This window comes from Podarcis gaigeae (assembly GCF_964106915.1).
Source record: "Podarcis gaigeae genome assembly, chromosome: 2".
NCBI classification, from domain to species: Eukaryota; Metazoa; Chordata; class Lepidosauria; order Squamata; family Lacertidae; genus Podarcis; species Podarcis gaigeae.
In genome coordinates this window covers 64935536-64962864 of record NC_139679.1, presented here as the reverse complement: position 1 = coordinate 64962864, position 27329 = coordinate 64935536, and the positions used below count along the sequence as shown (strand labels likewise).

Sequence of the window (27329 nt, the reverse complement as noted above, 5' to 3'; positions counted from 1 at the left end):
GGGGGGGGATGAACGAATTCCTATGCCCCACAAATAACCCAAAGATGCATTTTAAATAAAAGCACACATTCTACTCATCTAAAACACCAGGCAGGCCCCACAAATAACCCAGAGATGCATTTTAAATAAAAGGACACATTCTATTCATGCAAAAACACACTGATTCCCGGACCATCCGCGGGCCGGATTGAGAAGGTGATTGGGCCGCATCCGGCCCACGGGCCTTAAATTGCATATCCCTGGCATAGAATTTATATCAGCTTTGTGGGGAAGGACAAGGAAAACATCCTTTACCATAATTGATGCAGCCTCCAGGTGGCCAGGGGCCATAGCTTTCAATACAGCCACCCGTAGTGAGAGCACTGGAGCATGGTGAAGTTTATTTGCTGCATATGAACTGCCAGACAAAAGCTGGGAAAGACATTAGTTCTCTCTTCACATCTGGCAAAAGTCGGGCACTTTTAAAGAAAGGCTTCAGATACACTAAACCTTGAGGCCTTCCAGCCTGCAGCTAAAATGAAGGCTATAATATTGCCAGCTCTCCCCAAAGGAGGAAGTGGTAACAGCTCATCAGCATATGTTAATATATGTGAGTACTTAGGCTTAAATGGCACATTGTCTTGCAGTGAGACAAGAATGAGAAAAGATAAGGAAGGGTCATGGCTCAGTGGTAGAGCATCTGCTTTGAATGCAAAAGGTCTCAGGTTCAATCTTCCGCTTCAGGTAGAGCTGCGATAGACTTCCTATCTGAAACCCTGGAGAGCCCCTGCCAGGCTGTATACACAGCCAGCATTTGAAATGCACAGGGGTCATGTTTCAGAATGTACTATTGTACATAGCAGTTTGCAATTGTACACACCTTCATGCAATAATGGCAGCTGCTATGTGTGTTATCTGTACACAGAGGTGGGCATGTTTTCACACAAGTGTGCAACAGTGGTCCCTATTCCTCTCAATCTGTGTGTCCACAGACCCTTTTTAGATTGCTAGGGATGCGGGTGGCGCTGTGGGTTAAACCACAGAGCCTAGGACTTGCTGATCAGAAGGTAGGCGGTTCGAATCCCCATGACGGGGTGAGCTCCCATTGCTCGGTCCCTGCTCCTGCCAACCTATCAGTTCGAAAGCATGTCAAAGTGCAAGTAGATAAATAGGTAACGCTCCAGCGGGAAGGTAAATGGCGTTTCTGTGCGCTGCTCTGGTTCGCCAGAAGCGGCTTAGTCATGCTGGCCACATGACCCAGAAGCTGTACGCCGGCTCCCTCGGCCAATAAAGCTAGATGAGTGCCGCAACCCCAGAGTCGGTCACGACTGGACCTAATGGTGAGGGGTCCCTTTACCTTTACTACAGAGATTGCTACGTTATCATACAGCTTCCAGTTTTATGTATGACTTTAAGCATGTAGTCTGCCTTTGAACGCATGCTTTTTCTTTGAAAAATTCCAAGGGCTGCATCGCTGAGCCAGATCAGGACCTTTACATGGGAGGGTGAGGGCATTCAGGAAGTTTTATTCATTTATTATCTACTGTATGCCAATCCAGATTGAGTTCTCCATACTGACAATTTGCATTAAAATAAAAACTCCCATTTGCTTCAATGCAAATTGCAGGCACACAGGGGCCAGTCCAGATCAGCACCACAGCAGGGAGGAAAAGGTGAAAGCTTCACTACTCTCCCCACACAAACATACCAGGACTCAGGGAACTCACCCTGGCAGTTTATAAAAAACAAAGCCTGCACACACAAGTAGCGGCGGAGCAAGCCAATTGGGTGCCTGGGGCAGTGTGCATGCCCTGTGCCCAGGGGCGGGGGCAGCCGCTCACAGGGCGAGCCGAGCCGGGACAGGACAGGACAGGACACTCCACAGGGCCTCCAAGGAGTCTGCCTGCCTCCTCCCACTCAGCCGCCCTACAGCTGAGGGGAAGGCAGCGGGCGGACAGTTTGGGGCAACGTGGAGCCTGTGGGCGCCCAATCCATCATGTCACTCAGAGGAGAGACACGTGGCTCAGGTGCACTGCAGACCCAGCGGTGAGTGCCGCCAGGCATTTTGTCACCCCCCTCAGTGGTGACACCCAGGGCGGCCCTCCTCCACCGCACCCCCCTTCCTCCAACCCTGCACACAAGCAAACAATGTGATTAAAGAGACAGGTCCTGAGGGAGTCTGGGTGATGTTGTTTTGAACATAAGGCTCATTTACTGTAGTGAAACCTGCTCCCAGATTAATGCTCACCTAGAACCAGGACCTTTGTAAGCCTGTCAGCAGCCTGGCACACTCCTGCAGTAATCATGTGTGGAACGCTGAAAGTTCAAGGGTACAGCAATCAAATGTAGGAAAATCACTTTACTGGCATACATGTGTGAGCCAGACCTTTGCTTCCATAAGGGAATCCTGGAGGAATTCAGTGTGTCTAGACTGCCAGTTACAGCTGTTTCCCAGCAAGACCTTTGAAGCGGGATAGAGCTCTCCTCGCCCTTTTCCCCTTCATGTGCAGTCATCCAGAGCCTAGCCCTGAATATAGATTGATACATTATCCTCACTGAATTTTGCAGTCTGCTGCTGCTATTCACAAAAGATTTATTTATATTTGGAAGAGGGTGGCTGGCCTGCTTAATCCTGTAATCTCTCCAAGGTAGAACTGTAAGTAATAACAGGTATTAAAACAAAGGTGAAATGGAGCAAAGCTCTGAGTGGCACATTTCGGGTCATTTTGGCATGCGCTGCTAGATAGTCAGGCCTCTGCCTCTAATCTTCACTCTGGTTGGAATCCTCCCTCACTGCTCCCCTGGCCTGGGTGCCCTTTGTCACTCCCTGATTGGAAAGGGCACGCTAAGCTTTCTGTCCTTTTTGTCCGAAGTGATTTCTCAGACTTTTATCATCTAGATGCAATGAGCTAAAGGTCTTTAGGTGATGTAACTCCGTGCTCAGTTTACACCACGTCCCTTCCTGTTATCTAATAAGGCTGATTCTGAAAAAGTGAATGGTGCAAAAGGAAGATAGGGCATAAAGCAGCTCCCTTTCTGAACACTTGGATTGATCCAAGCCTTAAAGCCCATTGAGCTACACACACTGTAATTGACCAGAAAACAGTGGCCGCAGCATCAGATGGGTCCTCAGGTTATATAATTCTTCCCTACCTTCCAGAGGCACTCATAAAAGCCCTCTGGTCTAACTATGTAGACTAAATGCATGGATGGGAAGCTTAGATGTGGACAATTACTACATGTGCAAGCTTTGTGCACAATGCAACCAACAAATATGAGTTGGTGGAAGTCACAAGTGGTATTCAGGTCCTGCTTGCAGTCCCCCCCCCCCCATAGGTACCTGGCTGACCACTGGGAAAACAGGATGCAGGACTGGATGGGCCTTTGATCTCATCCATCACAGCTCTCCTTATGTTCTTAAGAACAAGCAAAAGTTTGGCCATTATGAGGGTTTTGGTCCTTTTTTTGAAATATTAAGAACATTTTACAAAACAGCAACCCTTAACACAATATCCCATGTCAAGAACAGATTGACAGACATCACATCAATATAGGTTTGTGCCAGACAACATATTTATTGAGTGTTCACCCTGTTTTGCTTGCACAAAGCTTATATAGAGGTTAGATTATATCTGGTTTTCATTGAGCAATTATTCTGATTTGTTTGTGGGGAGGTGCTACATCAAGAAACATTCATTGCAATCTGCTTTAGGGTGTTCATACATCTTCTTATTCATCCATTCCTATCACACTTTTCAATGCATTTCCCCCTCACTTTTCAAACCGCAAAATGGCCAATTCTTTTTTATTTTTAAGTGAATTTATTGCTCTGGGGGAGCAAAACCCTTTAATCTGTTTTAAGTGCACAAACCGAGAGCTCCAGTATGTGCTTGAATCTCTCCCTCCAAAACTGTGGCAATCTGAAGGCCCCCATGTAGCATCATCAAATCCGAGTGGGAAGAGACCTTGAGGCTCAGGTGGTGCAAGACCCTGAAGAATGCAGGGTCTACTTTTGCTAGGTGGCACACAGAACTTCTGATCGAGCTTCACTTGTTTTGCAGGGCCTCCAGTGAATGTCAGCTGCAATATTTTCATCAACAGCTTTGGATCTATTGCAGAAACCACTATGGTGAGTAAAAACAAAATATGGAACCTATGCATACTGTATCCAGGTCATGAAACAGGTACAATAAGCAGCATGTGTTATTTGCATTTCACACGCTGGAAAAGATAAGTGATTATCTCTCTGTTCCCATGTTTCCTCCTTTTCCTTCCTTGTCAGCAATGGGTAGCAAGCTCACTGCATCGCTGCTGACAGGATGGGTCAGGATTATGTGTTAGGAGCAGAATCTCTCCACACAGAAGCTGCAAATGAAATGGGCACCTGGGCTTCTTTGGAAGCTGTGCTACTTCCCAGAGCAGCGTTTGGGGAAAACCACAACAACAAACCTGGCTAACGGCAATGTAATCTGCTTTGCGAACCACACAAAATACCAGAAAGCTCAAGAGTTCCAAAGAGTGCTACAGGTTTCAAAATATATTCAACCCTTTGGATGCATTTAGGTGCAATTTAAACACTATTTTAAATTCATCCAGGCTTCGGGGGATGTAAAAACGCCGACCCTCCTACCATGTTGACCAGTTGCTGTGTTGAGGGCAGTTCTAAAATCATGATTAGATTGTTTCTTATTGTAAAGCACCCTTTGTTCTGTAAGGGAGAGTGATGAAATACATATATGTTATTTGCATCCTTTACTTAGCATATTAGTTTGGTAGAAAGACACGCTTGCTCATGTGATCACCATGAGTGGTGCAAGCTGGGAAAGCTGTCCACACTGAGGTGGCAAGTGCTGGGGGAAGTGGGGGAGAGAAATTTGAATTAGTTTGCATTTAAAGTTGAGCCTGCCCAATTCACACTGAAGCAATATAGGAACTGAAACACAGTCATTCTGTGAAATTCACACTTCCTATGAATTTTGCAGTTCAGTTCTCCAAACAAATGAGGTGTACAGAAATGCATCTAGTGGGATAAAATGTGTCTAAAAAGGCATATGTTCATGCAAATAACACACAAAAATGCATCATAGGGGGGGAATTGAGTAGCAGAAATGTGTACAAAATAGCACAGTCATGTGTACAATAGCAGAAAATCACATCTAAAGATTGGAAAGATGAGAAACTGAGAGAAACCAAAATGGAAAAGAATTTCCCATTACTATATGTGCCACATCGTTCTTGATTTCAAAGTCAAAAAGTGCTCTCACTTCTTATCATGTCTGAGAGGAAGCTGAAGATAAAGCATCAGCAGACATTTGAAGCTGAGATGGCTGTAATTCTTGAAAGATAGTTTCCAGTTTTAATAATGGTATTTAATTGAAATGCACCATTTTTCATTAAGGAATGCAGGTTGCCAGTCATTCCTGGTGACAGACAGAAAAGTGTTTGTAGCATATTAGCTTTTCAGTATACAAAAACATGAATCCAGTCACTTCCAAATTGAACTGCAATTGTATTTTCATGTCATTTTTGAGTTTCATGTGGAAAACTAAAACTCTTAGCTTTTGGTTTTCTAAACAGATGTAGCCAGCAGAGGCTGATGACTCCTACACTTTTGTTTTGGGATCACTATGAGAATACTGCTTCCCTTGGGCTGAAATTTACATAGTTATTACAATTTCAGCTTTTATCTAGAAAGATCATTAAACTGCCAGTATTGGGGGATTTTAGTTCACACATAAGACATTAATGTTGACATTTAAAGACACTAGAGGCAGTCTTTGCAGCACACAAATCAGTAGCTATCATTATGTCAACATGCAAAGGTCTAATGAGTTCACAAACACAGTTTGGGGCACAATCCAAAGGAGAATAATAGGAGCTGGAAGGAGTGCAGGAGCCATCAATAAAGGGCAGGCATTCTCAGGAGAATAGATGAGCAGGAACTCTGGGAAGCAGGTCTGTATTCATCAAAAATTAGTGGGAGTAATGAAAAAGATGTCACAAGTGGGGAGTTTCTAGGAGAAGGTTTCCAGCTCAGTGGAATTCACAAAAGAGAAGATACAGCTAGGAAGAAAGGTGCAGGCTACCATAGAAAATGAATGAAACAGAAGAGAATCGTAGAATTGTAGAGTTGGAAGGGAACCTCAGGGTCATCAAGTCCGGCCCCCTGCAATGCAGAATAATTGGGTACAGAAGGCAAACCCATCTTAAAGCCATAATCCTGAAAGATCTTAACGTGGTGCTCTTGGCCAATTTATGTCCCACTGCCTATCAGTTAAGGTAACACATTCCCTTCAAGCTCTGCAGTGGTGGCTGCCTGTCACCAGTTCGAGGAAATTTTGTTACAACAACACTTCTAGTTGAGATAGATTCCTGCGTTGCAGAAGGTTGGACTAGATAACCCTCAAGGTCCCTTCCAACTTTATAATAATGGTTCAGCCAGTGTCCTGGAGCCACAGCCGAATGATTAAGGATGAGCACACTGCAGCTGAACCCATCTACATTGAAGGAGGGATAGCCAGATACCATCATTTCCTAGGAGAGGGAGGCAGACTTGTCATTGGTGTCATTTCTCCATCCTTAGTCAACCAAGTTCGGAGGGGGAGGTCCTACCTTGTTCTTCCACATTCAGGTTCTAGGAACGGCCAGGAGTGCCTCCCCCCACCCCCACATCACCCCATCTTTGGTTGCTCCATCAGCTGAGCCACTTTCTGGGCAATGAGGTTTTGGAAGCCATCGCCTGTGCTTTTGTAGCGTCACAAGTTCTGCACGTGGCTGGCTGTGCTCGGAAAATGTTTGGAAGCTGCCTTTGGTGCACAGCGTATCTTTTTATGGGAATATGGAAATGTGAACATGTGATACGTTTCAACAGTCTTGTATTTACCAGAGGCAGTTTCTATTTTTCTGGTAAAACGCCATTCCTGTTTTGTTCCTATATTCACAAACACGCACCAGAGCTAAGTCCACTCCAAGGTCTCTTGTTCAGTCTCTGGAAGGGATGCATATGCATTTTGACTCTAGTACGCAGGCATGTAAAATGACAATATGCTCCTACCCTTCTGCGGCACCACTGCCTATCTGCATAGCTAATGTTGCTGAACGACTGAGTTGCAGCTGTTCTTTCCTAGGTACAACTATCCATGGTGAGATTAAATACCTTATTAAACATTTTTCATTGGGTGCACTTTTTCAGGAAACCGTTACGGTCAGCTTAATATAGCACAGGAGTTAAAGGCTCTTCAGACAATGCGTAGTGGGGAAAAGAGGGAATGATGTTCGATGTGAAAATAGAATAGGCATGTTAGAAGTCTGCAAGAGCAATATTATTACTTGGGAATTGTGACATATGAGGCCAGGTTTCTCTTAAATGCTTCTGGACCCAGTTCAGTGGTGATGGCCTTAACCTATACAGCTCACCCTGAACATCTTCCTATATATCCTTGGGCCTATCACCTTTCTTTAAGAGTCACAAGTTAGGAGTCAATATGGAACAGGGACTTTATATTGGCGGCACCTTTATTGTGACCATTTCCCCCCATGTCAATCGTGATTTAGTTTTAGAACATCTTATAAGACATTCCTTTTCTAAAAACAATTGTATGGTTCAATTTTGATGTGGCAATGATTTGGATTATAATGCAGTGTTGTTGTGTACAGTTGTCACAGTGGGTTGCATTCAGTGGTGCCCATGTGCAAGCAGAATGGACCTCCACTCATGCAACAGGACTTTATCTTCCTTGCCTCCCCCCTGCATATCCTCAAAATCTGCTCTGGAGAGATGGGGGACCCAATGGATCTGATTCTGGGGGTACATGGAGCACTTCAGGAAGGAGAAAAGGAAGATCAATTCCCTCTGTATGAGTGGAAATTCACACACACATAGTTTTGCTTGATTTTCCCCCTTTTTAATTTCTTTTGCAATGTCTTCAATTTTGTAAGTTGCTTTGATTTGTTTTTTTAAAAAAGGCAGAATAAAATATTTAAACCTACTGTATCAGTATTATTATACATGAAATAAATAAAGCAGAACCAAAACAGGATTACTTTGCACTCCCATCCCTTATGACTTGGACATCACAATCAGAGTGGGAATTCTGAACACGCCAATGGTTTCCTCTTGTCCTGTTCTAAACAGTTTGGGTAACCTAAGGATGTAGACTGGATTTTTTTGGGAGAGGTGAAACTGGCCATTTGTACTCCTGTCTCTTGCCCTTCTCAACTGATTGAAGAGGGAGAACTGGCATTGTGAGTGGCTGAGGTTCTAAATGCTTCCTTGAGGGAGGTTATGGAGGAAGCTGTTGTGAGACCTCTCTTTTAAAAAACCTCCACTGGATCGTCCCAACCTAAAAAACTATTTCCAGTCTCCAATTCACCATTCCTGGGCAAGGTAATGGAGCATGTAATGACATCTCAGCTCCAGGTATTCCTGAAGGAAACCAATTGTCTGGATCATCAATCTTGCTTCTAACCTGGATATGAGAGTGAAACAAGGGCGGAAGACCTACCTTGGGAAATTGACAGGGGGAGCGCAACCTTTTAAACCTAGAACTCTCAGTGATCTTCAGTGCAATTTGCTATGACATCATTCTGAACCATCCCATGGAACTGGGATTAATATATATTATGTTTTGGTGACTCCAGCCATTGCTGGAGGGGAGGATTAAGAACACATTGTGCTAAGGCTCTTTCACCCCTGGCCAAGGTTCCATTATGTTTCCAACATCTATATGAAACTGCTGGGTGAGTTTGTCCAGAGATTTAGTTGTGTCATCAACAGGCTGATGACACTCAACAACATCTCTCATTTTCACCTGCCCTCGAAGATGTGGAAGAAGTAAAATTTGGACCAGGTAAACAGACTGGAGCTTAAATCTGACAAACTATTGTCTGATTTGAGGCTGTACTGATCCAGATGCAGGGGTTCAGCTTGTTTTGGGTTCACAGTTTGGGAACGCTCCTAGGTCCAGCATTCTCCTAGAATGGTGGCCTTGGGTAGTTTTCAGGATCTTCTCCTGATGTCCCAGTGAAGTCCCTTCTTGGGGAAATCAGACCTCTTCATGGTCTTTCACACCCCATCCACATTTGGTACATGTAAAATTCTGTATATAGGGCTCTCTTTAAAAGATGTTCAGAAATGTTTCCAGATTATTGTGTGGTGCCAGATTACTGTGTTGTGTAAAGCATTATTTACAACAGGGCTGTTTCGGCTGTACTGGTTGCTACCAATTTGCTTCCAGGGCCAAGCCAGATGGTTAGTTTTAAGCTTTAAGGCTCTAAAAGGTCTACCTCTTTCCATATGAACATGCTCAGGTGCTTCACTCAAGAACTGAAACCCAACCACACACCCACACTCACTGTCTGAAGTATGGTAAGTGGAAGCATAAGACACAGTTTTATTGATGCAGTGCCTGGGTCTCAGAAAGTCCTTCCCAAAGATGAGGCTCCTGTGGTAGGACATCTGCCTTGAATGCATAAGTTCCATGATTTAATTAACCAGCATCTCCAGGTAGGACTGGGAAAGACACCTGTCTGCAACTGCTGCTAGTCAGGGTAGATCACATATGGGAGACCTGTGGCCCTCCAGATGAACTCCCATCAGCTCCAACCAGCCTAGGCAATAGTAAGGAAATATGGGAGTTGGAGTCCAAAAACATCTGGAGTGCCATGTGATGTAGACAACACTAAGCTGGATGGACTAATGGTTTAACTCAGGAGAAAGCAGATTTCTATGTTCCCTTGCTCACTTTTTGAAAAGTGGCCAGATCTGTGCTGTTGGAAATGGTCCTTTTGTTGGCTTTTCTTTTACAACTTACTTTTCAATGGATTGCTTTTAATGTTTGCTATTTCAAGCCTGGGGTCCACAATGGTGTCCGTGGACAGAGTGGCTGCCAAGTTTCCCTGCCTTCCTCTTTTTTATTTTTAAATGGGGTTGGAAAATTTGCTTCATTTTTGCCTGTGCTTCTTTGGAGAGATGCATTCCCTGTTTCTTGGGTGGGAAGGCTTGGAGGACCACCAGTTTTCTTCTGTGAAATTGACATTTTGTGCTACCCATAGCAGTTTCTTAAATTTCCAAATGTACCCAGTGGCCCAAAAAGGTTGAGGGTGCCTGTTGTAAGCCGTCTTGAGGATCCATGGTGGAAAGGTGGGGTGGGAATATTAAGTAGCAGAATATAAATATTTGACTCAAAATAATGAATGGATATCAGACTGGTCACCCCTCCCAAGTAACTTCAAAGTTAGTAGCAAAAGTTACCAATGCAAGCTTAAATTAAAGATCAAGAGCTGACATTTGGAATCCTCATTCTATTGTACCCTTTTGTATCTATATGATCTATATATAATTTGATCTATTTAAAGAAATCTCATATGCTATCCATCTCACTTCAAAAGGTTAAATCAAATGTAACCTTATAGGAGACTGCAGTGCAACCCACAGCAGCTACAGAGATTAATATAAAGGGCACCAGAAACCAGAGGCTGGAAATAACCGAAAATAATTGTTAGGAGTCATCTGGGCACAAACTTTTCAATCAAAGAATGGACGGGGGGGGGGGGAATAAAAGGGTCATAATACGCAACTTTCCGCTTACTAGCCACAAGTCTTAAAAAATGAGAAGAAGCTTATCAGAGCATTCAGAAGAAAGAACGGTCAGGTCATATATGATGAGGATAGTGCTTATGAGGAAAGACAGAATTTGCAACCATGGGTTTCCTTAACTCTAATGTGGATGTGGCTCCCCTTTTTGGGCCCTTGGAAGATGTACACAAGAGGGGGGGGAGAGAGAGAGAGAGAGAGAGAGAGCAATCAAGTATAAAGAATGCTTATTTCAATCCTAACTTTGTGGTGGAAGGAGGCTCACTCTGTGGATACATGTGCATAGAGACATGAGGGAGCTGCTTATTCTTTCCCTTATTCGTGAATTCTCTAGCAAATGGTCCCATGCTGTCATTCACTACCCAACCCCAGTCATGTTCCAAAAGTAGACGGAGAAGCCAGCCTGAGAAGAAAGCAGGAATGGGGCAAGGTTTCTACCTGAGAAGAATCAACAGCTGTAGGAGGAGCAGGCTTACCAAACCCTTCCCATAAATCTGCCCCCTGCCCTTGCAGTCTCATTACATTGGTTTGGATACACAAGTTCGCCAAGATAATTGCTATTTCTGGCCTCAGGGATCAGTTGTAATTTTGTGCATCGCAAGAGAGAAATGGATTCAAACTAATCCACTAAGGCAACTTAGGCTTGCACAGATATAACATTATGCTGGTGTTCTTGTTAGGGACGTTGACTGCAGCTCCCCAGGAAGTATACAAGCAACCCCCTTTCAATATGTGTTTGACTGCAAACACAGACACACACACATCACACTGAACCCAGAAGTGACCTGAAAATGTTTGTTAAGGAGGCTGGGGTTTGTAGTTATAAAGAGAAGTAAACTACACTTTGAAGGGCACTTTGGGTGAAGCCATGTGATTTAAAGGTATGGTATTTATGTGGACCATAGAACCAGAGATAACTCAAGACATATGATTCCTCAAACAAAAAAGAATTCAAATGTTGTTCAATAAGAAATTAAATAAATTCCACGTTGCTGACCAGGGCAGTGCATGCCTAAAATAATCTAAAGTGCAATCCTATTCATGTTTCCTCTGAAGTGAATTCTGCTGTTTTCATCCAGATTTCATTGAAGTGCTTTACTGTCATTTAAAGCTGTTTTGATTGGATTTTATAGATTTATATTTTGTGGTCCTATCTATGGTGGTGTGATCATTTTTTGCTTTAGTTTGTACACCACCCTGTACATAAGTGCTGAAGGGAGATTGTAAAATGTAATAATAATAATAATAATAATAATAATAATAATAATAATAACAACAACAACAACAACAACAACAACAACAACAATAATAATAATAATAATAATAAATTTTATTTATATCCCGCCCTCCCCAGCCGAAGCCGGGCTCAGGGCGGCTAACAACAATAAAATAGTACAACATTCTAAAATCATTCCATTATAAAATGAATTAATTCATTAATTAAAATTAAAATTAATTCATTAATTTAATAAATAGAGAATATAATATAATAAATGTGCTAGGGTTGCAGCCCCAAGTGACATTAGAGGTTTCACCTGAACCTCTCTCACTGTGCACATGTCATGTGTGAGTGCTGTTAATGTAAGATAGTCTTCTTCTTCTTCTTTGGCAATCACTCGTAGTCGAGTAAGATTGTCATCTATAAACGGTTTTAACAGTGAGTCCATAAGTGACTGTGGAGGCCAGTTCTGGATCCACACGACCTTCCACCATGGGGTCATAAGACAGTACAGTCCAAGGAGTCAGATGTCCAGCCTAGGAGATGTCACTTTTTATGTTCCTGTTATCAAACAACTGAGGCACAACCCATTTTCAGTTTCATGTGCGAAAATGCCCTTACTCTGGAATCATTCCATTGTATAGAATCATACAAATTTAATAACTAATAATAATAATAATAATCCCACTAAAATCAGCCTTCCCTTTGGGAGGCCCATAGGAGCATTGGAAACTGCCTTCTACTGAGTCAGGCTATGGGTCCATCTAGCTCAGTACAGTGGTACTTCGGGTTACAAACACCTCGGGTTACAAACACTTCGGGTTATAAACACCTTGGGTTACAAACAACTCAGGTTACAAATGCTTCAGGTTACAAACAACTTGGGTTACAAACACTTTGGGTAATGGACTCCACTAACCTGGAAGTAGTACCTGGGGTTAAGAACTTTACCTCAGGATGAGAACAGAAATTGTGCGGTGGCGACACAGCAGCAGTGGAAGGCCCCATTAGCTAAAGTGGTACCTCAGGTTAAGAACAGATTCAGGTTAAGAACGGACCTCCAGAACGAATTAAGTTCATAACCAGAGGTACCACTGTATTGTCTACACTAGCTGACTGCAACTGTCCAGGATTTCAGACAGGAGCTTTCCCCCAGCCTATCTGGAGAAACCAGGGTGGGTAAAAATCAATGTGTGTTTTTTTTAAAAAAATGATGTTTTAATTTAAATCAGATTTTTTTAAAAAACAGCAACATATTTTTAAAATAAAATGCTTTTGGAGGAAAAATCTTTCTAAAGATAGTTTCATTATAGTCCAAAGGCTATTCATCAGGAAATAAGGAACTGTTTTAAGTTTTTCATGTGTGCTAAATCTCAGTCTAAGTTTTTTTTTTAAAAAAATTGTTTAACCACATCAGTTAACAAACATGGATGCATATGCTATAATGCTATTGCTTTAGTTAAATAAATTGTTCAAATTGTTATTAAGGAAATGATTATTTTTTCTCCTTCCAATAAAGTACAGCAGAAAAGTTGTCCAAATATAAACAGTTAACTTATTAAACCTCACAATAATTTCATAATTTTCAGTCTATGTATTTCTTATAGTATAACCAGATCAGTAATTTTTTATAGAACTGTAAAAACTTCTCTGAAAATTTATGATTCCAAAAATGAAACCTTCATTTGGTTGTAAATATTAAGATTATACCAGCAAGAATGAGTCTTTCTGTAAAAATAAAATAAAAAATGGTTTAAATCAAGTCTTACTGACTAGTGATTTAAATTGTTATTTAAATCAAATCCACCCTGGGAGAAACCAAGCGTTGTACTTGGAGCCTTCTGCATGCAGTCGATGCTCTACCATTGAGCTGCAGCCCTTTCCCAAATGGTACCTGGTATCTTCCTTCAATCTCCCATGGTTGAGGACTCTGCTCAAACCTCCATTTATTCAAAGCATGCTTAGTTCCCCAAGCCATAAAATCCTTGCTTTCCCAAATCGCCCTTGCACCTTTTCATCAGGCAAGGCAATAAACATCAAGCAGTTCCTGCTGGAATTCCTCTCCAGCTAGATTTATTTCTTGCCTTACATGAAATAGGCACAGGATCAGGGCTGACCTACCGGCGTTCGGCCGATTTGCAGCTGAATAAGCAAAAGAGTCTTTTTCTTTCTGCCTGTTAGGCCAATTACATTGATTTTCACTGACTGCAGCCATCACTGATTTTCACAAACAGAAAGGGGAGGGAATCGATGCATTTGATTTGCTCAGGTAGCTGCTGTCCATAGAGACTCGAGCCTCTTCCCTTCAAAGTTGTCCATTCCACCTGCCCCTATTTTAACTATGTCTTTCTTACCTGACTTCAGACTTGCGTGACTGGTTAGTTGTGCAGAAGGCCAATCCCATTATTGGCTGTCTTCAGCTATTCAACAGTTTTCTAAAGATATCTTACCTTGGGGAGGAAATGGGTAATTAGCCAGAACATGTGAAGGTGACTTCTTGGAGCCCAGCCCTTCTCGCAAAAGAGCAGGGAATAAAATTTTATTCATGCCTCTAAGAGGCATACTTTCAAGTTCAAATGGAGGTGGAGAGCCAGCAGGAGAAAGTTATGTGGTGCCATTAGCACTGCAAAAGCGCCTGTGGTGACAGGTGGACTTTATAAAGGCAAACACATCATGAATTTCTATAAGGATATTAACTGTGCTAGAAGGATGTGAAGATGTTTGCCTAATGCAGTTCAGCATGCACCCCAGTGAGAAGTCCTTAAGAACATAGAAGATCCTGATGGACCAATGAAGTCCAGTATCCTGTTCAACCAGGAGTCTGTGGGAAACTCGCAAGCGAGGCCTAAGCCCCACTATGCTCTCCCAACTTCTGAGGAGCTGGCTTACCAGTTGCCTGGAATTTAGTTGATTCCAAGCAACTGGTATCTTTCCTGCAGGTAGAACATTTCTGCACAGTACACTGGATATTAGTAGAAATCAAACCCTGGATCTGCCCACAGGATAATATAGTTTTGCATCGTAAGCTTGTGCCTGGTACATAAGGGCTTGATGGTTACAATTATGGGAATCTTACGTGGATTTCATTCATTTATTTAAAGAAATCATCTTCTTTTCCTGCTGCTACTGTACAGTGCACTGCAGGGAATACCAGAAGCCCCAGTAACCTTGGTACACTCCTGTACTGACCATATGGTTACACATCCAGGAACTAGGAATATCACTTGTCTCCAGAGCAGGGGGCTGAAACCAGTTCTGACTGGTGGCGCTTCAAGCAGGGAGAATAGAAATAGGGGAGGCCAAAGCCAATGAGAAGCAGGACTTCTACACCCAAAGGTCCCTGGCAGGAACCTCAGGAGATTTATAGACATCAGCTGTGAGTAGCAAAGTCTACTGAAGGACCGTTGCTCAGTGGTAGAGCAGCACATACTTGCCTTAATAAACGTCCGGGCTTTAGGAATGACTGGCCAGTCCAACTAGGAACCTGACTGCCATATTCTGGACCAACAACGGTTGCTGAACCCTCTTCAAAGACAGGTCTGTGTAAAGTGTGTTACAATATCCCAGTCTAGAAGTTACCAAGGCAAGTAACATGGTGGCCAAGTCTCTTTATTGTTGTTGTCATCCATCTGTCTCGAGAGACAGTGGAGTGCACCACCAGGGGTGAAGTCAAACTGCTGTGTTAGCAACTCTGAAACAACCTCCCCAGGGCGTAAGCCTTGGCCATGTGTGTGGAGCTCATGGGCTGCCCAGATGACAAGATCCCCATCTCAGCCTTGCTGATGTGGTCCATAGGAAAGCAGAGCAATCCAGCCTGTTCACTGAGATGCTTGGGAGAGAACCTCCTAGTCATGCCATGCCGGAAGGAAACCTGTCTATCAGCAGCTCAATGTAGGGTCTTCTCTGCAGTGGTCACCATGCTGTGGAATGACATTCCCATAGATATGCAGTAGGCACCAAGGGTAATTGGTTAAAACTTGCCTATGCCTGACTGCTTTCTGTAGCTTTTTTAGTACCATCTCTGTAGAAAATTCTGGTATTTGAGCTTTTAGGGTCTTCCTGTTTTGTTGTATTGATTTCATTCTGTAAGCTGCCTTGTTGTTTTATAATGAAAGGCAGTTTATAAATGTATGAATACTGTAAATAAGCTGGCAACTTTGTTCCAAGAATATCTGGAGCAAATTCCATTAAACTCCAGCTGTTTAATTGCCACCTTGCTCCACATTTATAAACATATCTCCAGTTTTGGGGAACTCCTCTGTCGTGCACATTCAAGGCTGCTTTCACGACGGTTTTCAACACACCTCTAGCTGAGGGCAAATTTCCAAAAATAGGCAGTAATTTCTAAGCACCATTGATTTGCATTAACAGAAAAGATCAGCTGCTTCTGTCTGTGGTTATGTATTAGTTACTAGTGAGCACACATATAATGGCTTCTGCACACACCTTCACTTTATTATCGGCGTCTGACTCACTGCTTCAGGTCATCCCAAGTAAGAAAAGCACTAAATAAAAACCATAAATCCTAATCCTAACAATTAATTTGGTCAAGGGCAGTGAAATTGGTTTATGACCTGCCATTCCTCAAGCACATTGAAAATGCAAATGAAGGAAGGGACCGGGAGCTTTTATCGCCTTCTTTGTTTGCGAAAAGGGCTTCTTTTCTCACGCGAAGCCCCGGAGGGCAGATGGCAAAGGGAAGCCATTGGTCAGACAAAGGAAACCAGAGCTACCACCTATTGTCCAGGGAAAGGGTCTGGCTTGGCTTGGCCTCGCGACAACACAGGGGAGCTGTAAGACATGAGACAGTGAAGCAAATGTCATTCTCAATAGCATGGGTGAGACAAGTTTCCATTAAATTAGAGAGCAAGCCCATAAAGTCTGCAGTACTGTCTGGGTTTGCAGCTGGATGGGGCACCCCTATGGACAACAGGGATCTCTAATAGGGTCAGCCCCATTTGTGTACTCTTGCTTTCTCTCTCTCTCTCTCTCTCTCACACACACACCACATGCCCTTTTCTTCTTTGGCACAGGAAGAAAGCTAAATACTATGAAGGGAGATGGAATCAGCATAATGCCCCAGACTAGAATTTGAGTATTTATGAACATAAAAAAGGGTAAAGGACCCCTGACAGTTAAGTCCAGTCACATATGACTCTGGGGTTGCGGCACTCATCTCACTTTACAGGCTGAGGGAGCCGGCGTTTGTCCACAGACAGTTTTTCCAGATCATGTGGCCAGAATGACTAAGCCGCTTCTGGTGCAATGGAACACTGAAACCAGAGCAGTGCATGGAAACGCTGTTTACCTTCCTGCCGGAGTGGTACCTATTTATCTAGTTGCACTTTTGGGGTGTGCTTTCAAACTGCTAGGTTGGCAGGAGCTAGGACCAAGCAATGGGAGCTCACCCCATTGCTGGGATTTGAACCAGAAATCTTCTGATCAGCAAGCTCAAGAGGCTCAGTGGTTTAGAACACAGCACCACCCGTGTTCCTTATTTATGAACATAAGACACAACAAAGCAAGCTGCCTTATATGTCAGCCCACTGGTCCATCTAGCTCAGTATTGTCCACACTGGCTGGCAGCAACTCTTATAGGTTTCAGATGGGGGACAGTCTCTGCTTTACCTGGAGATGCCAGGAATTTAACTGACTTTACCCCAGTTGACATCTGTATTGGGTGGGTAGTGATTCCATGCAAGCCTGTTATTGTCTTAAACTATGCATATGCAATTGTATTAGTGTCTTTATATTTGTAACTGTTTTATATGCGTTTTTATTGTGAGTTGCTTCAGGTTGCCTCATGGGAAGTGATTTATAAATAAAATAAACAAATAATCTGAGACACTTGGCATGCAAATCAGACGCTCTACTGCTGAGCTATGACTCCTCCCGCAAAAAGAATTTATTTGTTACACAATTTGTATCTCTGTTCTCCTCAGGGTTGCTCAGGCAGAATATATTGGATTAGAACACCAATCCCTAGCATTTCTGTGGAATATTTGAATGTTCAAGGAACTTCATATACGTAATTGCAGCCCTGTAAAGGAAATTAGTGTCATTATCTCCTTATTTTCAGATGGAGAGGGAAAGAGAGGCTGGCTTCCCTAAGGCCATCCTATGGATTCTTTCTTGATGGTGGAGCTTGAACCTGAGATGTTTCCGCTCATATCTTTAGCCACTGAGCTATGCCAGTTATCTCGCTTTATCCTCACAACAGTCTTGTGAGGTTGTTTGATAGGGCTGCTCAGTGAGTTTCCTGGCTGGGTTCAGATCTAAGACCAACTCCCTATCCATGACATCTCTAAGGGCTCCTTCGCTCAACTCATTTCTTGTGCTGGCTTTGTTTTTGTTTTCCATTCTGTCACATTGTGGCCTCCAATCTTGAGGCACTGAAAAAGAATCTGTGAGGACTCAAATGGGGGAGGCGTGCAGACTGGGTCTACTCACAACATCCTCACATGCATTGGGCAAACCCATCTCACAGCTGAAGAGGATGGATGGATTGCATTTATATCCTGCCTCGCACCTCAAGGAGCTCAAGATAGCATACATGGTTCTCCCTCTCCTCACTCAATCCCCACAGCAACCCTGTGAGCCAGGTTAGACTGAACTGGCCCAAGGTAACCCAGTGAGCTTCATGGCTGAATGGGGATTTGAACCCTGATCTCCCAGATCCTAATTGGACACTGACCACTATACCACACTGGCTCTGGTATCACATGCCTGAAATCATTCCTTATACAGTATTAGAAGCACAGCTTAAGGCTGAAAATGTGTATATTTGGAACATTTCAAATTAGATCCCGTTAACAGATGTTTTTAAAAAATTCTCATGTTTTTTGGGAAGCATCTTCCAGATGCTGCATGTTTTCTTTTTAAAATACTATGCAATGTGGACATTTGTTTAAAAGTTATTTTTTAAAAAAAAATCCTGATGATTAAAAAGAAAAATTTTCCAGATGTTTATTATTTCCTATTTAAAAAAAATAATGTGCAACATGAACATTTGTTCATTGATTTGTATATGATTTAACTACTATTCTCTTGGAGGATGAAATACTGCTGGGTATATTCTGGCCATCTACTCTAGGAGTATTATCTGGACTATTGACTGAGGATCTCAAGCCCAGCTTTGTGAGACTTCAAGCAATAGTTTTCGCTATTCTGCTTCCTGAAGCCATCAGAACTTGAACCCAGAACCTTATGCATGCAGGCTTGCACTCTCTTCCTGGGACATCATGCTAGTTTGAAATAACAGTGGAAACTTTTTTTTAAAAAAAAGAGCAAGTGACGTATTTTGAAAAGGAAATTAGTATGATCTGATGGAGAATTTCGCAAGGGTCTGATAGCTGAGGAACACTGTGTTTTACCTGATAAAATATTGAAGGCACACTTCCCTGTTATACCTGTAAAGATCTACCTGAAGAATATTTAAAAGTAAGAATATAAAAGTCATACTACATTATTTATTTACTTACTTACTTACTTACTTACTTAATTTATTTCACCTATTTCATATACTGTAGCACTTTCATTCTTTTTAAAAAATATAGGTTTTTTAAAAAAGATCAAAACAAATTTGACAATACAACAACAAAGCAATCAAACCAAAAGTAGAACATCTGAAAACATAATAAAAATCCACAACATATGACAGCATGAAAATCCACAGATCAGAGGTAACCCGGTCAACCCAGGAGCATAAAAATGTCTTGAAGTGGCAATGGAAGCTCATCAGAGATGCAGTTCTCCAAGCCACTAGAAGAAGAGAGCTCCATCAGATCAAAGGTTCATCATCCAGCACCCTGCTTTGCACAATGGCAAACCCAATGCCCATGAACACACAATAGCCCTCCCTCCATTCTCCCAGCAACTGCAGTTCAGTGCTTTACAGTCTCTTGGAGTTTCCATGTAGCCTGCAGTACCAACACACACTCTCTGACAGTCATAAGGACATAGGAAAAGGACAAGGGTTAGGGCACAGAGCAGGACCATGGACAGCTCCACATGGAGCTGAGGGAAATTTGAGATGGACACAGGCACCCAGCAGCAAGCAAGCTAGGATGCTGCTCCAGGAAAGGTCTGGAGACAATCAGAACTTTAAATGAGTTGTAGAGGTAGGTCAAGATTTCCTGCTTCACACCCTCTGGGAAAGTTATCAGTGCTTGATTCTTCAGGCAGTGATGGGGATGGGGGCTCCTGTTCTACTGAGAGTTTGTAGGCAATCTTCAGAGGATGGGGAGGTAGCAGCAGTGCTGGTTAATGGGGCTTTCTTCTCACAGAGCCTTCTGGCTAAGCACTGTCTTCTGGGCTTTGTTCTGTTGCAAGCCATTCCCTTGCCCAATCTTCTCCCTCCTTAGTGTCCCCAGGTCTTGGCCATGCAAAACAGAATTGATCTCATACAGCTATTGTGAAATTCAACTGTAGAATAGCTTGCTTGCTTGCTTGCTTGCTTGCTTGCTTGCTTGCTTGCTTGCTTCTAAAAGGCTCTGGAAATTACCATTAATCTTGAGAAATAGGTGGAATACTCCCAAGAACTACCTTCCATCCTCTGCACATTCTCAATATACCAAAGAGGTATTTCATCATTGTGTGACCCCAGCCCAACCTGGGAGAGGATCCTGCAGTGCCTATTCCATGAGCCTGGATAATATCCCCTCTTCAGTCTGATAAACCACAGCCCTGGTCTGTCGATGGATGGTCTGAAAATCGCAGCATGGAACAGGTGTCGGCTGCAGCTGTTTGCCCTGTGATAACCCCTTTGGCTACAGAGCTAAAAATACAGGCGCTTCCTGAAGAAATAGCACCAGCAGCGAAACTCGCAGAGAAAGACCCTGACCCTAGCAGTAGTAAAGACTTTGCATTTGTTTTTGTTCATTCAGTCTCAGCTGCTTTTCAGTGCCTTTACTGCCGCATTTAGCATTGCAGTTTCTGGCCATTTCTGACACCTTCCTTGGGGCATCCCATAACTTTGCTTTTCTTTCTTCCATGCAGGATTACAGAGTGAATATTTTCTTGCGGCAGCAGTGGAATGACCCCCGGCTGGCGTACAACGAGTATCCAGATGATTCCTTGGACTTGGACCCATCCATGTTGGACTCCATCTGGAAACCCGATTTGTTCTTTGCTAATGAAAAAGGGGCTCATTTCCATGAGATCACCACAGATAACAAACTTCTGCGCATCGCCAGAAATGGGAATGTCCTGTACAGTATCAGGTGAGAAAAGGAAGCATGGAGACCCTTCACGAGTCTCCAGGGTGTAGGTCCTTCACATGTTGAATCTTGAACTAGACTGCAACATGAATTCTGGAGTAATGTTCCATTTAAAATTATATTGCAAAAGCATGAAATCATGTGAAGATATTTCAGGGCTGAATTAAGACCTTTAGAAGCCCTAACCACTTAAAAGATTTTGGTGCACCATAGATATCTAATTTGAAATATAAACAATAATAAACTGTAAAATATTGTCTTCTACAGTTATTGTATAAGGTTCAGCATGACTGAATCTTGTTTTTACATTTTTTGTTGCACTGAACGTACGACACACGTATTGTGGGAGCCTTTTTTGCAGAACCTGGTTCAGCTGCACCATATGTTCCATGGTAAATTTGGCAATTGAAAGTTACAGTGGTACCTCGTGTTATGGACAGGATCCGTTCTGGAGGCCCATCCATAACGTGAAAAGCCCAAAACTCAAAGTGCTGTGTCTGCGCAGGCGCACGGCGCAATTTAGCACTTCTGCGCATGCGCGAGCAGCGAAACCTGGAAGTAACCCATTCCGGTACTTCCAGGTAGCCGTGGGACACAAGATGAAAACATGCAACCTGAAGCGGACATAACATGAGGTATGACTGTATAGTGCTTATTTTGCTTAATGGCCAATTCAGCCCTGAGATAATTGTTTGTTCCTACACTACATGAGTTAACAAGATCTAAGATGGCTAGGGTTACTGACAACAAGGCGTGGTCCAGCAGGCATCAAAAAGGCAAACAAAAGGGCCAGTGTGCCAGGGGCTGCACTAAACTTTTCCACTATCTTAGATTTATTTAACATATGACACATTAGTCAGACTGGGCATGGTGCCTCTTAGATTCTATAGAAAAAAACATATGCAGCAATATCCCATGCATATCTGTTCCAACAAAAATCCCACCAAAGTAGGTTTGTGTAGAAGGGAGGGGGTGCCATTTTCAAGCCAGGAGCTGTGCTTCCTAGTAGAAAGAGCTCAGGGGTTGCATTCAGGTGGTTCATGGAGTGAGAGCCAAAAGAAGACACACAATTACATACACATATACACCCACACAAAACTATTTGCCAATGTAAACAGATACACTGAAGCTTTCCTTTTCATTTTATCTGTAGCCTTTCCCCCTCTCCCCCAAAGGTTTGTGAATGGTGGTGGGAAGGAGATGCTCTCTAGCACCCTTTTGCACAGCACCCTGACTGTGCAAAATGCAAAAAGCAACTCAGTAATCTCAAGCAGAATCCACCAAATAAGCTCAAAACACAGCAAAACTGCAAGGCCTGCCATACAACTGTTGCAAACCTCAACTTTCAAAATGCATGTGCATCCCAAAAACTACATGCAGGCAATTGCAAAATTCATTTTTTTTCCAGGTGAATTTTTATTGTTTTCCTTACATATTCTTTTCCAACAAACTGTAATAGCACCATACATTCCCTTTGACTCTGCCGAGTCGCAACCCCCCTCCCTCCCCACAACTGGTATATTTATCCTCTTTCCATCACGCACATCATTCTCATATTAGTACTATTATACACTGGAGGTATTATGTCAATCCTACTAGTGTCTTGACCTCTTTACAATTCTTCTTTAAATATTCAATAAATTTACTCCAGTTATTTTGGTATCTTTGATCTCCCTGGTCCCGGATCCTCCCTGACAGTTTGGCAAATTCTGCATATTCTGTCAACTTCGCCTGCCACTCCTGAATAGTTGGTATATCTTGTACTTTCCATCTTTGGGCCAGAAGGGTCCTCGCGGCAGCTGTAGCATACATGAACAAATTTTGATCTTCTATTTTAATTTCTGTTCCTATTAAGCCTAATAGACACGCTTCCGGTCTTTTGGGGAAGGTATATCTAAATATTTTTTTGAGTTCATTATAAATTGATTCCCAAAAATTTTTTACCTTATCGCAGGTCCACCACATATGGAAATAGTCACCATCTGCCTTTTTACATTTCCAACATTTTCTTTCTTTTTTCCTATACATTTTAGCTAATTTTACTGGCCTCAAATGCCATCTATACATCATTTTTAGCAAGTTTTCCTTTAAAGCCAGGCATCCTGTAAATCTCAAACCCTCCTTCCATAATCTTTTCCACGCATCCAATTCAATGTTATGCCCAATATCAATTCAGGCAATTGCAAAATTCATATATGACTTTTTGAGTATTTGTAAGGCACGCATCTGCCTCTCTGCCGAGACACTTTTCCCTCTGCCTTGATTGTCTTGCAGACAAAGGAACTGCAGTTGCACACTTTGCCCTTTGACCTCTCAGCTGCTCCCTGCCAGACAGCTGATGGTCAGGAGGAGACCCAGAAGGCCAATCACAGCCTGGAGCAGGTTTCCCACCCTTGGTGTGTAAACTTCAGCCATATTCAGGATCACTTTACTGTGATTCATTGTGCCTGATTCACTGCTACAAAATCCTGAGTACAGTGGTATCTCAGGTTACAAACGCTTTGGGTTACAAACACTTTGGGTTACAAACTCCACTAATCCGGAAGTAGTACCTTGGGTTGAGAACTTTGCCCCAGGATTAGAACGGAAATTGCATGGCGGTGGCGTGGCAGCAGACCCCATTAGTGAAAGAACTGTTTCAGGTTAAGAATGGACCTCTAGAACGAATTAAGTTCATAACCCGAGATACCACTGTACGTAGTCTTGCTTTGTAAATTGGCAATACCTCGGTGGACCACAGAGATTCTAGAAAAAAAATTCTAGAGAACAGTCAACAGACATTAGTGCTTCCCTTTGCAGCAGCACTTCTTTGAAAATTTGATACAATTTGAGACTATATAAGGGGATTCTCCACACGCTGGTATATTACAGTTTGAAAGATGTTCCAGCTCAGTCTCCTTTGCTTGGAGGAGAATGAAAATTATTTCGAGAGAGGGCAAATCACACAGTAGAACCAGATAGATCTGGCTTTCCCCCCACCATTTCTCAACACAGTTATTTCTGGGTCATTGGATTTCAGATTAATGCTATGTGAACTGAGATAACCGCACTGATTTCAATTTGGAAATAATCCATTCTAGCCACCTCCGAACCTCCCTTCCCGCCGCCTCCCCGCTCTCCTAAAAAGAATGCAATTAAGAATATGCAATTTTCCTGTTAAGTGCAGCCTAATGTTAGAGAGGGAAAGCGCTGACAATAGATTCTAAAGACTACCTTTCTGTGAACTCGTGCAATGTTTGCAAACTCTGGCTCGCTGAAGCCTTGCAGTGCAATCCCAAAATGCACAGGGGCACATCCCACGGGGACACCTGGCTCATGTCGCAGGTGTCGTGCTGGTGTGCCGAGGAACAGAATAAACAGCCAGTGTAGTAATGCAGACAAAAAAGGAAGGGGGGAGGAAACCCAGGAGGTGGCTTCAGTTCAAACAGCAGACAGCAGAGCCGTAGTCCAAGCACGTAGGCCAGCTCTTTGGGAACCTAAAGCTTTAATTCACACAGCTGTTTGAAATGCTTTCCAGCTAACAATAGGTAGGTAATAAAACAACTGCCACCAAAGGTGACCTACCATTTATAGTTCTGTTCGGAGAGGTGAGAGACATGTGTTCTCATACCTCTCGTGTCTGTAAGGTGTACGGAGGAACAATACTCATGGAGGCTGGTGTTGGGAAAGGTGGAGTCATCTACAGTATGACCCTAGTCATGACTACTCAGAAGAAAGTCCTATGGAGTCAGGTTGTTGTGTGTGCTAAGTAGAGTATGTTTGGGGGGAATGGGGTCTGCTCGTGCAATGGGACTTGCCCCCCCTTTCTTCCTTGCACCCCTGTGCTCCCTAAACAGGATGGGGGATACTGGGAGAGGCTTGCCTGGCGCCTTTGTTCAACACCTTTAGGTGCCAGGCAAAAACATTCCTTTTCTCCCAGGTCTTTGGCTAATTAAATAATCTATTATCTTTTAAACCATGTGTGTGTTATTGTTTTTGTTCGTTACTATGTTATGTAATTTTGTGTTTTTCTATTGTAAACTGCCCTGGGATCCTCGAATGACTGGCGGAAAAACAAACACACACAAAATATATTTTTTAAACAGGGGCCATTGCAGGGTCTGAAAGGACCCCAATGAGGGGGGGGGGCAGCATCTTCCATAGGACTGTGTTCATTATCATACATTGAACAGATCAGGGATCAGCTGGGTTGGATCTCTCCAAGGTCAACCCTATCACTAGTTGTCTCATGCCATGTGACAGATTTTGAGAGACAGCAACAGCAGTCTTTCCATCTGCCATTCCTCCTGAGCCCCTTGGTCATTCCACCGATAGATCAGAGCTATGGGTGGTATCCAACCCACTCATTCCATCAGCACAAGAGTTCCTGCCGGTTGCAGTAGGGCTTCCCACCCTCCCCACTCTGCACCCCCTTCAGTCTTTATAGGTTTCCTCAAAACCCTCCAGAGCACAGGGCACCTGCAAAATGAAGGAAGGGGCAAACCTTCTGCTGTGTAATTTAAAAAAATCATTGTGCAGACAGAATGAGTTAGTTGTCAGCTGCCCTATATGTCCCATAGGCCTGTCTGGCATCCCTTAAAAACTCACCTGCGATCCTTGGGTGCACAGAAGGATGCTATTGCATTGCCAATGTTGTTGTATGATTCAGCTACCAGTCAGCTTCTGCAGAGCAAATGGGGTTGCGGGAGGGAGCACCATACCGTCCTTCGCCTCAGGTAGCAAAATGTTGTGGACCTGACCTGGTCTCTCTCTGATGCAATTATTTGCAAGTGTTCCTGTTATTGTAGCTATTGTTGGGGGAAATGGTCCAATCTGATTCTGACACTGGTAGCTTTCACTGTTTCTCTTGCTACAGAACATGTAGGAACATTTTCTCCTCGCCTGATAGCTGTGTCCTCAGCATACGTGATCATCAGCCTTGGCACAATATACCCTATGGTGATGGAGCATTTCAAACTGCTGGTTGAGGGAGTTTAATGTTTTAATGCTACCCCTGCCCCTGCCCCCCACAAAAAAATAGTTAATTGAATTTACATAGCCAGGGTTCCTCTGGATGTTCTGCTTTTTTATATGTGGAGATATCTATGTTGGGGAGCATAAATATTAAGCAGCGTTAATGGAGTTAATGTTTGGAGCATGGCCCTATTTCCAGAAGTCAGGGGGTTGTGCTCTCTGTATCTCCCTCCCCTGCCCGTAGGCCTGAGGGTGACCCCTGCTCACCTCGGTTGTCACCCCAATGACTTTGGTGCAACTTGCTTGTCACATCAGCTTGAAGCATCTCAAATCACTGTCTCTGTTCCTTTCACAGGATCACCTTGACGCTGGCTTGTCCCATGGATCTGAAGAACTTCCCCATGGACGTCCAGACATGTATTATGCAGTTGGAGAGCTGTGAGTCTTGAAGGTTTCCCCTCTAAAAATAGCTGCCATTCTGCACACAGACTTCCACTGCATCATCTGTTCAGCTCTAAGCCGAATCCTCCAATTATGAAAGAGAAACCGGAGGGAAGAAGGAAGAGATGAAGCATTGGGACAGACTGTGTTGTCATGTGCAAGTTTTCATGCTTCTCTGATCACACTCCCTGCCAGTGTTCAAGCCATCCAGCTTAAATTTAGCTTGCTTCAACAGATTCTCAGTGGAGAATACTCTGGGGTAGAGGGCAACATCAAAAATCCTTTGTCTGGAGAAGATACAATACTCGCTCAATATTTATCAGCCTTTGTTCTCTGTCCTTCATTCCTGTTGAGTCCATTTAAGGGCACTATCTTCACCAGCCAGGTGTCCTCCAGATGGTATTGGACAGCAACTCCTATGAGGCTGATGGGAGCTGTAGTCCAGCTATATCTGGGTGGCACCAGGTTGATGAAGGCTTTTGCGTTGAATGCTCTGCTGTCAACAAATATGGCTGCCATGTGCCTCGTTCCCTGGTGTCTGCCTGATGTCTAATAGAACTCTTGGTTTTGTGGTGTTTCCCATTTCTTCACCCCTGCACCACATCACTAGCTGCCAGTGGTGGAGCCCAGATAATGCAGAATGTCGTGATGACACATCACAAGGCATGTAGGTTTCAGACAAGGGGAGGAGAAAACTAAATGAGCAGTGGCCACTCTAAGTAGCAGTTCTGCATTTACCCTTAGCATCTGGTTTTGACCCTCCTGTAAATTGTGAACTATCTGGCTGCGAGCAGCATCCGTTATATGTGTGTATCTTGCTGTTAAGAGACAAAAGGTTTGTACTACAGTCGTACCTAGGTTCTCGAATGGCTTAGTTGCCGAACACATCGGCTTCCGAGCGCTGCGAATCCAGAAGTAAGTATTC

General features: G+C 43.3%; 1 protein-coding gene across 2 annotated transcripts in view; it reads left to right on the top strand.

Annotated features, from left to right (window-relative positions):
- GLRA1 (glycine receptor alpha 1) overlaps positions 1-27329 on the top strand; it is a 91818-nt gene that overhangs the window by 40829 nt on the left and 23660 nt on the right. For both annotated transcript variants that reach the window (XM_083728744.1, XM_083728743.1), the window contains exons 3-5: positions 4041-4108; positions 20790-21013; positions 26319-26401. In XM_083728744.1, the coding sequence (XP_083584870.1) occupies positions 4041-4108; positions 20790-21013; positions 26319-26401 (375 nt within the window). The remainder of the gene's footprint in view (positions 1-4040; positions 4109-20789; positions 21014-26318; positions 26402-27329) is intronic.